The sequence below is a fragment of the Stylophora pistillata genome, chromosome 12 (assembly GCF_964205215.1).
Source record: "Stylophora pistillata chromosome 12, jaStyPist1.2, whole genome shotgun sequence".
Taxonomy (NCBI): Eukaryota; Metazoa; Cnidaria; class Anthozoa; order Scleractinia; family Pocilloporidae; genus Stylophora; species Stylophora pistillata.
The window spans coordinates 26,221,173-26,235,702 of record NC_142530.1 but is presented as its reverse complement, the minus strand read 5'-3'; the positions used below and the strand labels follow the sequence as shown (position 1 = coordinate 26,235,702).

The 14,530-nt window shown below is 37.7% G+C and overlaps 2 protein-coding genes across 2 annotated transcripts; both read left to right on the top strand.

Moving 5' to 3' along the window:
• Positions 1–300: 300 nt before the first annotated feature.
• On the top strand, positions 301–2,590 carry LOC111336673 (radial spoke head 1 homolog). The gene is made up of 2 exons (XM_022942801.2): positions 301–460; positions 1,824–2,590. Exons 1-2 carry the CDS (start codon positions 407–409, stop codon positions 2,442–2,444), a joined length of 675 nt encoding a protein of 224 aa, XP_022798536.2. The 5' UTR covers positions 301–406; the 3' UTR covers positions 2,445–2,590.
• Positions 2,591–5,168: 2,578 nt separating this feature from the next.
• Positions 5,169–13,709, top strand: LOC111336677 (uncharacterized). Its single transcript, XM_022942808.2, has 2 exons — positions 5,169–5,455; positions 9,906–13,709. Exons 1-2 carry the CDS (start codon positions 5,425–5,427, stop codon positions 12,464–12,466), a joined length of 2,592 nt encoding a protein of 863 aa, XP_022798543.2. The 5' UTR covers positions 5,169–5,424; the 3' UTR covers positions 12,467–13,709.
• Positions 13,710–14,530: the final 821 nt, after the last annotated feature.

The following is a 14,530-nucleotide window of genomic DNA, read 5'->3' as shown; positions in this document are numbered from 1 at the left end:
AAAATAATGGGGCCTAACTTTCTCTTAGTTTCCTTATATGCAAATTCTTTAAAAATCAGCATTTTTTTAAAAAAAAGTACCTTCACTGCAAAAGCGAAGTTTGATGAAATCTGACCAAAGCCAGTAATTGAGGTTTTCCCCGAGCCTGCTGTTTCGATTCCACGACAGGTTTGCAATCTTTGGAATTGGCATGGACAGAAGGTAACCATCGGTTCGTTTGAGACAAAGACCGCTTTCCCATTGGAGGCAAAAAACCACATTTGACTTTCAAATTCGACCATATTTGAATGGTTGCTAACGCAACTCATGATAGAACGAGCCGCTGCAAAAACAAATCGAAATAATATTTGCCGTGCTTTCAACACGAACAAGACTTTGCCGTTTGTTTTTCTACATATAGATCAACATGTCTGATATAGGATCGGAAGAGTTCGAAGAAGATGAAGGCATTAATCTTGGGGTAAGTAAAAACCCGTTTAAACAGCAATTTTCTCGGGTAATACACGAAAATTGAATCACAGACCAAAGCCGTCACTATTTGCCTAAAATTTGCCCTGTCCTTTATCAGTCTTCTTTCTCTCTTTTCGGTCTTAAATCTTTGAAATTTCTCATTATGTTGCAACTGATAAACTTTAATCGACGCAAACCTTGCGAATGTCAAATTTCGAGTCTCTGAAATTTTCATTTTGATTTTATCTTACCGGAATGACAGCTTCAATCGCTTAATTGTAAGTATTTGACAGCTTATAGTTTTCATTGTTGACTGACAATCCAAGCTAAGAAAGTGTCATTCAGTTCTCTGAAACTGTCAGTCTCTCTTATGATCAAAGGAAGAAAACTTTGACAAAATACTGTTTTGCACCCGAGTTATCCATTCCTCAGTCACTGACTTGATATACAAAATATCTCCTGGCAGGGAACGGCGATTTTGTGCATACATAATTAGCTTCAGTAATTGGCCTCAATAAAAGTCAACACACCACAGCAATGTTGATAAGCAAATACAGTCACCTACTAAACTCCCTAAAAAGCTTTGTCCTTCTTTTCGGGAGTCTGTACCTACAACCGCTACGAGCTTCAACTTGTTGGTTGAGACGCTCACACTATAAGCCCTTCAAATTACACTGCTATGCTTTCACTCGCTTTCTTGTTTGAGCGATCGGTATACAAGAGATTTTCAAGATTTTTAGATAATTTTTGTAAAGTGAATTTTTCTTTTTGTTCTTAAAGGTATATAATATAATTTTGTTTAATCCATTTAAAACTGGCGATTGACCGAGCATTTCAGAAGAAACTGTGTAAGATCTTTCTCTTGCAATGACTAAAACGATAATCAACGGATAGTGTGCGGAGCTGAGCATGAATTTATGACAGGATACATATTAGCCGAACATGAATTTAGCAAATCAAGTTTACCACAAAATATTTGTGAAGTGACTTGGTTTTACACATGGTTGCCAATTACAATTTTTAATTTTTGAAGTTTGACTCTCGAGGGTACAATGACAATGGTGCCTAGTTGACATGTTACGTAATTTTACGGTTTTTTACTGAGCGGAACAACATCAGGAAAGGCCTTCGCTAATGTGATGAACTTGGAACTCATGTTGTGGGACCCCACGGCTAAGATATCCGGCTTCCCGAATGAGTCTTCCTCTCGCTGTGCGGAGGATATTTCATGATGAGTTATACGACATCAGCTTCCCAGACTACCCCTCCCTTCCCTTCCCTTGGGGCTTCTAACTTTGCACGCGACATGCAGCTTAAAAGCCATTCGACAAATCTGATCATTTCGTTTTATTTTCTAAATTCATCCCTTTTAGGAGTACGATGGTGATCGAAACGAGAAGGAAGAACGCCATGGCTACGGTAAAGCCACGCTACCAAGCGGAGATACTTATGAGGGACAGTACGAACACGGAAAAAGACACGGCAATGGCACGTATCGCTTCAAGAATGGCGCCAAATATGTTGGCGAATATGTCAAAGGCAAAAAACACGGCCAAGGGACGTTTTGGTACCCAGACGGCTCGCGGTACGAGGGTGGCTTTGTGGAAGATCGCAGAAATGGCCATGGGATTTACTACTACGTAAATGGGGACACTTACGAGGGTGACTGGTACGAGCATCAGAGGCACGGACAGGGCGTATACACGTACTCAGCGACTGGGACCAAGTACAAAGGATCTTGGGTGCATGGCAAGCGCGACGGCACGGGAGAACTTGTTCACTCCAATCACAGATACATGGGTAATTTCTTGGATGATAACCTCCAGGGCGTGGGCAAATATCGCTTTGATATCGGCTGTGAGCAACACGGGGAATACGTTTTGGAGGAAAAGATCCAGGAAGGAGATACCGAAGAAGATGAACAACTGACCGTGTTGACTGCCAAGTGGAAATGTTCAGGTGTCACTGAAATTGAGCCGGCCATCATTGGATAGATTTGTCGCACTTGAAATGTTGACTGTCTGGGACTTTTTGTAGATATTTTGTACGAACTCCTCTTGTTTACATCAGTTGTTGGATCTATTTTATTTATTAAGAACAAATCTTCTTGAGGGTGAATAAAACTGCCATACTGACAAAAGCTAAGCTCTCTTCGACGTGACTATAATTACAAATACCATCATCATCCTTTGACTTCTTCCTTTCTCTGGTGCCGAAACCAAACCATGGTTCTGGGGGCGCAAGACGAATTATTATCGTATTGCGGTTTATCTCATTATCATCATCATTATTATTATTAAAGTTATCTTTCTGTATTCTCCCAAGCAGCTACTCTTCAACCCCGTCACTAAACTACCCCTCTCTTAATCTGCGCAAAACAAAAAGAAGACAAGCTTTGGTTAAAACAGCTTTTGGTGGAATTACTCGGAGTATGCTGCGTAGTGATATGAATTGTTCTTAAACCCGATTTTGATCAGTCCCTTTTCCACACCCAGAAGCCCGTTTCTCGAGAGTTTAGGTAATTAAAAGCCCCGGAAAGATGTTTTTTCTTTGCCGTTCATTACAGATAACCCGCAATGAATTGTTTTGGAATGAATACGATAAAAATATTCGGAAATTGAAGCCGGAAGGGAGCGGTTTTGGATCAGAGAACCGCACCAGTTTTCCAAACATTCAGATTTCTAAATATGACTTTCGGCCAAGAGATTATAAACTGTTTATAATCTGTTGCTTTCGGCCCGTAAAGTTTCCACAAACAGGCCACAGATCAATTTTTCCCTCTAATTTGTCCAACGAGAAGTGACCAGTAATTGGAAAGTTATTCTCTTTGCGGTTTAATCCATTAAGTCAGGCGCGTTCATCTATTCAAACTTCATACAAACCACTTCCTGAATGACTATGGTAACTGGTGACATGAGAAGAATTGTCGAGCCTAGCGGCCTAGCCTATTCTGCTGGTGACGACCCCATTTCAAAAAGGAAGGACTATTCATTGCAGGGGCGTAACCAGGATTTTTAAAAGAGGGGGGGGGGGGGTCACAGAGGCTACTCACCAGATTGTCATGTCGACCTCCCCGCCGTGCATGTTTTACTTAACGTTACAGTTTTGGGATGAGCAGTGAGAGTATAGTGGGCAGGCCAAGATATTGTCATGGCGTTTTCACCACATGAATATTGTAGGTTGTTTGCTCAAAGGAAGGCCTACCAATGGGGGATTACGGACACCCCAGGACCCTCCCCCCCCCGACTACGCCCTTGCATTGAAACTTGTAAGCCCGAGCAAACATTGCAAAAATCTAAGACACCCCAAAGAGATACGTCGTCAACTGCTAGACTACATCTGAGTGGGCATTGTTTTATCACAATCGACCAGGCACAACAAAATTTTTCAAGATTACCAAGATACAAAGAGCACCCTGAATGGTCAATCAGTGCACCGGTAAACCCATAGTTTTTATAACTGAAAAGCGCTCGAAAAGTTTATAAATCACTCTGTTCGGGTTCGTGGTTTGAAAACTTTTCTCGTGATCTCTCGGCACAGGCCCCTTGCGTGAGTTGTTACTGATACCGGCAAACCGGTAGGAAATGCAGTCTTTTGCATAATTAAACATAATTAAGATGTCGATTTTATTTTTCTACAGTTGCCATATTAATATCACTTGCCATGCTTGCGGAATTCTGTCCACCATTGCAAATTTCAGGTATCGGCACAATGTTTGCTGAATTACGGAAATCTGCAATACCACGATATTGCTTTGTATCGATATTTATACATAAAGTTATAAAAAGTTAATCAATACGAGACTGATCTTCATCAATCAATGCGTGATTGTTTTATAAAATGGTTTACTTTTTACCTCGCCTATTTAGTACCTTAATCCACCTGCACTGATTCTCCTCGCAAATATTGATCGACCAGCATAGAAACATTTACGAAACATGGAAAATTACCAATCAGAGTAACTGATGTGGAAAAGTAAAGTCTATAGGAAAAAACCGGATAGACACTAATATTGTTGCGGTTGACTGCTTCCGTAGCTTCAGTCCAATAAATTAAAATGTTACTCTTGGAGTCTGGAGTATTTGAATTTTGAGCAAATTTGCGCAATTGTTCTGTATTGGCGAACTATTTGCTAAGTTCAAAGTTACTTAAATTGCATGTTTGACCACCAATTATAGGGTTTGAAATAATTTTTTGGCGCAGAAAATTGACTTTTGTTTTGTCGATACTAAAAATAGAAGCTCTCGAAAAAAAAAATATCGATTCCGCTGCAAGGTTAAGATGGAGCCAGTAGAAAACCCATGTATCTAGTAGTTAAATATGCAGGCAATTAAAATACCAAGATTGAACAACGGTATGCCATCTTTTATGAAGAAATGTCTCACGATAATTAATTTTATTTTAAGAACGAGTTAGTGCAGGTGTAGCTAAAACCATTTGAGGTCAGAACAATTATGTAATCTTGTTATCGCTATGATAACACGCTGGAGGAGTGCAAGCACGCACTTCTTGGAGTTTGGCAAAAATAAACTTTTAATTTATCCTAACAGTCTCACTGCATCACAGGGGAGTTATGTTAGCATGATATTGATCTGGAAGCAAGTTTGCAAGAAATAACTTTTCTAAGAACACACTTAACCGCAGGCTGTCAATATCGCAGCACTCGTGCGACTGATATCCCATCACGAAAAGCGCTCGTAGTCGATGGACTGATGAAAATTCTTCACTTCAGCCTCAAAAAGCCAAATATTTACCAGATTGTTTAGAAAATTGTTCCCTTGTTGCATTTACATACTTCTAGGTAATCCGACACATTAATTATGAATATTGGGACTCATTGTTTGCGCATAAACAGCATGAGTAGCGTTTGACAGGTTGGGACTCAGGACTAGTGAGCGACGGACTAGAGGCAACGGGAAGATGCGGTAGTTGCTTGCCTTATCTCTTTAATGGTGTACATTTTCATGTGGGCAAATGGGAAATGCACAGGGGAAAAGTCCTGAAGGTAAGATATGAATTACATCTCTGTTTTATGTCGTAAAAAGTGCAAACATTCTTGAAATTCAAGAGTGACAAGGTTAGTTGTGAAGAGTAATTTTGCATGACAATGAGAAAGCTTGGAAAATTAACGGAACAGCCGAGTTTATTTCGCATTATCAGCTCCGAAGGCGAGTTTTACTTCGTTTATTTCGGAATTAAGGCCTATTAAAACGTGCTGCCGTTCATTTTAGTTATTTCCCCAGAGTTCTCTTCGCTTACCTGGTAAATAATTCGCAGAGTAACGGGCTTTTGCTGTGAAATACCTCTTGCGGCGTCACAATAAATTTCTGGTCTGTATCGATCGATTTTATCTGCGTACACCACAACTTGATGTTGTCATTAAGTCACTAGGGCCGTGAAAGTCTGTTTGCCAGATAAAAACATATGTACATAATGCGTAAGCTTTTTCAAACACTGAAACCCACTCGCGATTATAGTTTGTTTAAACAACATGGAGAAATGTACTGTTATTGTATGCCTAGCAGATTTGATAGAGCATTCGCAAGATTCTTTTTATTTCGAATGGTTTCTTTCGTTTTATCGCTTCAGCGAAATTCAACATATTGCATCAACACAGAATTGAATTTTCTCCCAGCGGAAAAACTCCGCAAGCCGTCGCTCACTAATTACTATTTATCTCTTACAATATTTATCATCGAGAGTTCTTTACATGTTTCATCTAGGAGAATTAGTCTGTCAAGTTTGTATGACCAATGTTTTCCTTTCCTTTATAATTCTTTCAATTTACTGGCCTATGAAAACATATGTCATCTTACTACTGTTTTAATTTCGTTTTCCGCTGTGATAGTACGTTTACTGTAATGCGATTTTTCGTGGGAGATACGTTAGCAAGTTATGAATGTTGTAGCCGAGTCCCGCTTTAATTTAGCCGGGAATACTCAGCATGTTAGCAAGTTGGTCTAAAATTCTCCATTTTTCTTAAAATTGAGGCGGACCAGGAATTGGAAGACTCAAATTGGAACTTGTAAAACCCTTCGTGCGTTTTAATGTTCTTTTTCCAAGATCTGGGATTCCGTCTGCATATAGTCATGGTTGCCAAAGCATTTCGAACGTTCAATCGTTGCATTTTACAATCGCTTTCGTGTTACATCCTTGTATAATCCCAGCTCTCAGAGGCAGATCATATTCTGGAACGTTTTTCTAGAGACAAAGAGAATAATACTTCCTGTATATTTAATCTTTTCGTTCTGTGATTTCCTGCGATTAAATGTCGAGAAATTCGACTTGCTCCTTAATTATTCAAAATGCAACTTCAAAGCCGTCAAACGAAGAAGCCGTCTAGCCGTAAAAAAGCATTTCATTTCTTAAGAGGGTGTCGAATAACATTGTTCGACGTCAATATTACCTCAGTGTACAAATAAGTTATCTTTCATAACTTAAAACGAGCTTCTTTAAGGATATACTTCGAACGAGGGAGTTGTTGTCGCATGTTGAAGGATGTGATGTTTTGATAAAATCGACTTACCGGTAGTTTTATTCTGCGCCAATTAAGTGATACTTGGTGAAATGACTGCACATCACGTTCGAACATTCAGTGTGAAAGGTGTGTGAACTTAATCTAACATAGCAGCCCATCAAGTTTCCTTTTGAAAGCGTATGTGGAACACACGTTGAAATGTATACTCTGGTAACAATCTCTCTCGAATACAATGCATCTTTTTCCATCAGTTTAACATAACTCTGTTTTTAATATGAGTTAAATGAATGTAGATGTATCAATTTGATATGCTTATACATAATCAAAGATGCTGGTTTGAGTTAATACGTTTGATCAAAGCTATACACTCTAAAAAGTCTTTGATATAATTGCTAATAAGCAACAGAAACTGAGTATCAAGGGAACTTGCAGTAACACTGATCACACAATTTAATTTTGTTGTACTTTTATCGATTAAAAGTCTCTAAATATAATTTTTTATTTCTTTATTTAGCATAGGGCTATTTTGTTCATCAAATTTTGAGATAGACATTTTTTTTAGTATAAATATGTAACACTACTCTGCATTGTCCAAACTTGACTGTAATGATATACTGATGACTTTTGATGATCAAATTGCAACTGTTGTCCTCATGGCCAGCCAAATTCGTACATCGGTTATAGGATAAATTAACATCAGATTGAAGTTCCATTCAGTAAAAATTACTCATACAATGATTATAACATGTTCTTCAAGTCCAAAATCAATCTTGGGTCTTTCTTGAATTTTCATGTCATAGCTGGCACATTAGGTCTAGGAAACTGTATAGTCATGTGGTTTTATTATGAATTCTGGAGCAAGTGGTTAAAGTTCCATTGATTATAATTTGTTAATGAAGTTTAAGTAGCACTCAACATGTCTAGCCAAAGCTAGATAATCTTAATTAAAATCCTATTGGAAAAAAAAAACCACCAGAAAAAAATTGGATTAATAAATTCAACTAGACTAAACTCAACCCAGGTAGTACTGAGTTGTGATACCCTGTATATGCTTAAAACTGTATTTGGAGATTGCATGATGGAATTTTGATGTACAAGAAAATACCATGGGGATGTGATGTTAAATTCACTTTTAAACACAAGCTGTAATTTGGTAATTTAACCTAAATAAAATGATAGTCCTGAAATTGTTTTATCAGCATATATTTAAGTTATTTCTGGTTTGTTCATGACCATCAGTTGGAAATATCTGGTTATGAAAAATTTGAAGGGTGAAACTGGAAAATTCTTTCTCCATTGGCTGGAAACATGACCATTATAATTATTTCTTCCTACAAATTACATGTGTAAATTGCATGCGTGACCTTCAACAGTGGCTGCCAAGACTGTTTCACAGGGAAAAATTATTTTTGGAAGCAATACTATAAAAAACAAATAGATACTACTGACTGAATCTAGTTAAAAATAGTATGTTGCCCTGTAAACAACTTTTCTGTGTGTATTGATTGTTGCAAAATAAAAAAATAAGCAAGCTACTAGCTAGGGGATTGGATTAAGGTAACATTTGGACCTAAATTTTAATCTCTCTACTGGCCTTTATTAAATAATCACAAATTTAATTACACTGAAGTGTGCTTTACATTCCCTATTATGACCCCCTGTATATTTAAGACAATATGCAATATGTTGCAGTTGAAATCTATGGCTTTGTGTAATGAACTTAGTGGGAGCAAATGCTTTTCATATTTTACTGGATTTACCACCTGAATTTGATAATCTTGTCATCACCTTTTTGAAGTTGTCTTTTAATCTCTGATAACCAATTCTCTCAGACCTACATGATGTGGGACAGGTAAAGGACAAAAATGTAGATATTAATTTGTCAAAACACTTATTAGTAGAAAGGAATTGAACAGAAAGGTTTCTTAATACTTACGATGTCATGAAAAGAGTAGATTGTTTTCATACTTTTCTATATATCCTAGATGACCTCTTTTGAGAAGAGCAATGGTAAATGAAGGTTCCTCCCTCCTTTGCTAAAGCTCTTTAGATTAAAACTGTTGATCTCATACTTACTCTGAGCATGCAACAGTGTTATTTCCCATGGAAGAAAATATCACTCTGCACAAACTTGTCTCTAACTTACTTATTGTTGTCATCATTATCATGAGAGGAATAAATGTTAAATTGGTCAACAATGTAATTTTAGGGGGCAACAAATTTAACTTATTTCTCTCACATTATTTCTATACTTGTGATGCTGCATAAAATATGTGTGCAAAGCTATAAACTCACTAATAAAAGTTATTGATTTTAAATAAAGTCTTTATAACAGGGTTTATGAGTGGCTTTCCACAAAATGTCCCAGGGGTATTCACCAAATTGAAATATGGCATCCAATTTGAATTACCATTGTTTTGGACTTACTAGCCTTGTCTTGATGTGGAAACACAAAAGGATTATCACATGTGTGAGAGGCTAGTCAGTCCAGAACAAAGGAAATTCAAATTGGACTCCATGTTTTGATTCGGTAAATTGGTTTAACTATTAATAGAGGTTTACATGTGTAAGGCAAGTGGTAAATTGTTACATGTACTTCGGGGCACTTACACTAAATGTCCTGTCATAGTAGCCATTGATGAAAGACATTGGCTGATCTTAAAGTTGATTTGTGTCCTGAGTTATTTTAATAAAATAAAAATATATATGATGATGCAATCAATAGCATAAGAAGTTAAGAATTCTAAAACTGAAAGCCAGAAGAATTTGTTATTGGATTTCTCATCATTTTTGCTGGTTTAAATTTGTTTTGTCCAGCAAAATCTTTTGAGTTTTCATAGTGAGTACTGAAATGCGTAGTACATTGAATGTATCTTGAGCATTTACAGTGCTCCTTAGTCTTCTATTATGAATGAGCTTGTATTTTCAGTGTGGTCACAGTATGAGAGTACTCAGTTAATTTCTTGTTTTGTTTCAGGTAAAAACAAAAGAAGGAAAGCAAAGTCTTCGAAGAGTTCTCCTGCAAAAGAATTTTCTCCCACACCAAAACGAAGTTCCACCTCAAATGGTTCTGTAGCAATAAACAGCAACCATAGGACTACAGAAAGTTCAATTCATTTGCCCCTGAAGGAATATGAAGTTCCAGATTTCTTAAAAGATACCCAGCCACTGCGACGCCAAGAAAATGCTGCTTCTCCAGTTGTGAGAAGGGATCTGAAGGACCCAGATTTTTCCTCACGAGGTGGACAGGGGCTAATGATTCCTAGTGAGGAACTAGTGGTGCCTGAGTTTCTAAGAAACAGTGAAGGTAGACAAGGACATGAGAAGTTACGACGTGGTGGAAGTTCCACTACTGTCATCAATAAATCTGGAGGTGCTCAGGGAAATGCAAGAAATGAAAGCAGAGGAAGAGCTACAGAAAAGACTGATAAACAGAGGCTCCCCAATGGAGTTACAAAAATAGACAGTAATGGCATGAGAGACTTTGTTACTATGAATGGAGAGCATAGAGTTCATAATCATTCACAAGGTGGTATTGCACCTCATAAACCAGACCAGGAAACAAAGACAGGGCAGAAACAAAGTGCTGACTTTCAAACGAGGTTAAGTAGAGCCTCGACAGTTGACCTTCCAGATAAAATTGCTCAACTGGGGCAAAATATGAGAGAAATTCGATCCTCAAAGACAAGTTCGGACACCGACAGTGATTTTAAGACAAGGAATAGGATAACATTTGTGGACATGGAGAGAAGAGAGGAATCAGGAACAAATGATGATGCTTCCTTGAAAAGGAAATACAAGAAAGGGGGTCATAAGAGTAAAAACAAAGGACAAAATGGTGTGAAAGACATTGCAGAAGTTTCACAGAGAATTGCAGCTTCTGCTAAGGTGCAGATGGATCCTGGTGGGAGGCGTAAATCGAACAACTGGCCTGCAGACACTGATAGTGTCCAGAGTACCTCATCACAGTCATTTACTGAACCTATTTCCACATTGTCTTCTGAGAAAGATAAATTTAGTGTTTCTGTGAGAGATCATGGGAACCTTGTCTTAAAAGGTGGTTTTACTAATGGACTTCTCTCTAGCTCTGGAAAATTACCAGGAGCTTTAAATGGCCATGGGGTAGAGGATGTAGACTCACCTCCTTCCACAGAAAGAAGTAGTAACCCTAATGACAGCCTCGGTTATAAGGAAAGTTCACCTGAGGAAAACCTTCGTAAAGTCAAGAGGAAGGACTCTTTGCAAGCTCATTTAAGAAACAGGATTACAAATTTGGAAAAAGTGAAACCTCTGCCCAGGGCTAGATATGACAGTGACTCCACAACTATCAGTGATCACAGTGCATTTGAAGATGTCCATATATTTCCTAATTCCCCTAGAAGAAAGTCAAATTTTGGGTTGATGACTTTGCATGATCTTCCTGAAGACGTTTTGATTTTTATTCTGTCATATTTGTCTACAAAAGACCTTTGCATGGCATCAGGTGTTTGTCGAAAATGGCAGACACTCTGTTGGGATCCAGTGTTGTGGTCAAACATTCAAATCTCCAATTATCAAGGAAGTGACATCAACAAAGTTTTGCGGAATCTACTAGCAAGACTAGCCATGGACACTCAGGGTTACTGTATCACAGTACATTCGATAAAGTTAAATGGTTGTGAGCTACTGTCTGACAAAGGACTGGGTTTTGTTGCCAGGTTTTGCATAGATTTAGAGGAACTGGATGTTTCTGGTTGTTGCTGTATCACAAGCAAAGGTCTTCATGATATTTTGCTGAATTGTCAAACTATAACTCACCTTGACACCAGTGGCTGTACTTGCGTGAATAGTATATCAGCACCAGTCGCAAATGGATTTGGCTTAGGACATCAAGGATCATTCCTTCAGTTGCGTCATTTGGACCTTAGTGATTGTGTGGCATTTGATGACTTGGGTCTGAGAGTTGTGGGTCTAAGTTGTGGCTTGCTCGAAAACTTGTATCTGCGCAGGTGCAATCGTGTAACAGATGTTGGTGTCAAGCATATTGCACAGCACTGCCATAATCTCAAAGAGCTTAGTGTCAGTGATTGCTTCAAAGTGAGAGATTTTAGTCTGAAGGAAGTTGCAAAAAATTGTCCAAGTCTCAAGTACCTCAGTGTAGCAAAATGCCCTATAACAGATACAGCAATGAAGTACATTGGAAAGCAGTGTGTCAAATTAAAGTACTTGAACATCAGAGGATGTGAAGCTGTTTCTGATGTTGGAATAACACACATTGTTCAGAATTGCTTGAAACTGCGATCTCTTGATGCAGGAAAGTGTGATATTACAGACAATGGTCTTCACTTGATTGGTATTCATTGTCCTCAGCTCAAGAAATTGAGTATACGAGGATGTGACCGTGTAACCAATACTGGGGTGAGAACTATTGCAGCTCAGTGCTGCAGTGTGCAATACTTGAACTTACAAGAATGCAGCCTCAGTTATGAGACTTTTATGTACATAAGAGAACATTGCAAAAATTGTGTCATTGAGCATACATGCCCAGCATTCTTCTAAACTTTTCATGCAAAGTGATGATGTGATTTCTTTGTCAAATATTCTTATGTTGTATTTGCTATTTTCAGTCCATCCAGTTGTGTGAAATTTTGAGAGATACACTACATTTCTTTCTGCCCTCTAATCCATGTGTTCCCACATCGCCTCAGTACCTACATACATGAGACAACTTTCCTTCCTGATATCCACTCCATATATCATGATAGTAAACATCCATTATGTTTTGCTTTGAGATTTGGGGCCATCATGTAAAATTTTTGATGATCAGAATTATTTATTAAGTAAGAGAACTGTAACCCTTGATGAGGGTGGGGTTTAGGTGGCTCAACCCCCTCCCCTTATATCTATAATACCCCCCCTTTCATATCTCTATAGTAGTTTCGTTTTCTCACCCTAGGCCTTAAAAATGCTCAGTTGCAACTGAGCAACAGTTGTAGAGCAAAAAGTAGAATATTGCCTGTCAAGACTATAAACAACTGAATATATTTACAACATATTTGTCAAAAAAAAAAAAAAAAATCTCTTGAAATCCTATTCAGATGGGCAAATTATAAATTAACAGTAATTCCAAGAACAAAACTTACATCATAACAATGAAAAAAAAAAGGATGTTGCAAGCATGTTTCCCTGGGTGGTAGTGGTTTCCCTCAAGTGTGTTTTCCTGACCATTTCTCAGAAGTCAATCTGAAATTATAAACTACAGGTGAAAAGTCTTTTACACTCGGGGCTTCAGCATGTGCACGAGTGATTTAATACTCCTACAGTGTGAAAATACACAACAGTTGAAATTGTAGAGTTATGGTTGTTGTTTATTCTAATAGTTCAGGAGGGAGCTAGCATACGTTTTCATCTCCTGTTCAATCTTTATGCAAAAATTGGATTAGCTATTTTCTGAATATTTAAAAGAATTAGCACATTGTTGTATTTCAGTCTGCAGTGAATATGATGTACAATTCTAAGAACTATCCACCATATTATTTTATGGGTCCTTTGTAAATTTCAAGTAAAAAGAGTTTGCTTGGGACTGTGTACTTGATGAATTTTTTACCAATTTTGTTCAGTTATGAATGATGTTATGCTTCCAGTTTTGAAGAGAATGTTAATTTTGTTGACACATTTCTGGAAGAATTTGAATCATTGTCATGGACAAATCTTACTTTTGGTTCAAATGGCAGGAGTTAATCAGAAATTAAAAATGGAAAACATGAATCATAATAAAATGTGGTGATCTTTGAGTCATTAATAGCTAGCCTTGTAGGTGTATATGGTGATCTGAGCTACTGAATGGTACCTTAAAAAAAAATGGAAAATCTGACAAGCTCTTCATCTGAACTCTATATCTTGCCAGTCTCACCACTGCAGCAAATCCTGGATTTCAACATCCCCCAGCCAAATGCTATTAAATTGGAAGCTCTTCTTTGTGACACATTCTGTGGACATAAGCTATGGTTCTAATTTGAGTAATGCTGATATAGTTGTTGAATCTGTTTAACTGTAGTTTGTATAGCAAGTGAAGTTAAGGGAAGGGCCTGTTCATTTATTTCAATTCGAGATGTACAAGGGGAGTAAGAAAATTAGTGTTATGTGCAAATTAAGGGCAAAGAGACAGCACCTCATTCCCAAATTAATTTTTCCCTCTCCTCAACATCCCGGAGTTAAAGGAGAGAAACTTTCCTCTTGTCACCAAAATATCAAAAATCACCCTTGTTCATACTCATTTTAACACAAAACAAGGTGGTATTACATATCTAGATAAACTGCCACAAGACGGAAAATGGCTACATTTTGGTACAGCCCCCCTCCCCGAAAAATGCAATACTAATATCTCTCCCGGAAAATTGCCTCTTCATGCTGGAGCTTGCATTCATGTTTTTTTCCTTTGACAAAAAAAAAATATATATATATATATATAATTATGAATAATTCAATAAGCGCGGGTAATATGCGAAAAACTCCCAACTTATTATAAGTGCCAAGATCGTTTTACATACATACGATAAGCGCTCAAAATCGCTTGAGTTTCGTCTCGCATGTAAGTGGATATCATCTGTGCAACTATGACGA

Excerpts from the sequence above, each read along its gene's own strand:
- LOC111336673 (XM_022942801.2), top strand. The coding sequence starts at position 407 with ATGTCTGATATAGGATCGGAAGAGTTCGAAGAAGATGAAGGCATTAAT. Across the intron at positions 461-1,823 it reads ATGAAGGCATTAATCTTGGG|GAGTACGATGGTGATCGAAA; the intron begins GTAAGTAAAAAC and ends CATCCCTTTTAG.
- LOC111336677 (XM_022942808.2), top strand. The coding sequence starts at position 5,425 with ATGGGAAATGCACAGGGGAAAAGTCCTGAAG. Across the intron at positions 5,456-9,905 it reads ACAGGGGAAAAGTCCTGAAG|GTAAAAACAAAAGAAGGAAA; the intron begins GTAAGATATGAA and ends GTTTTGTTTCAG.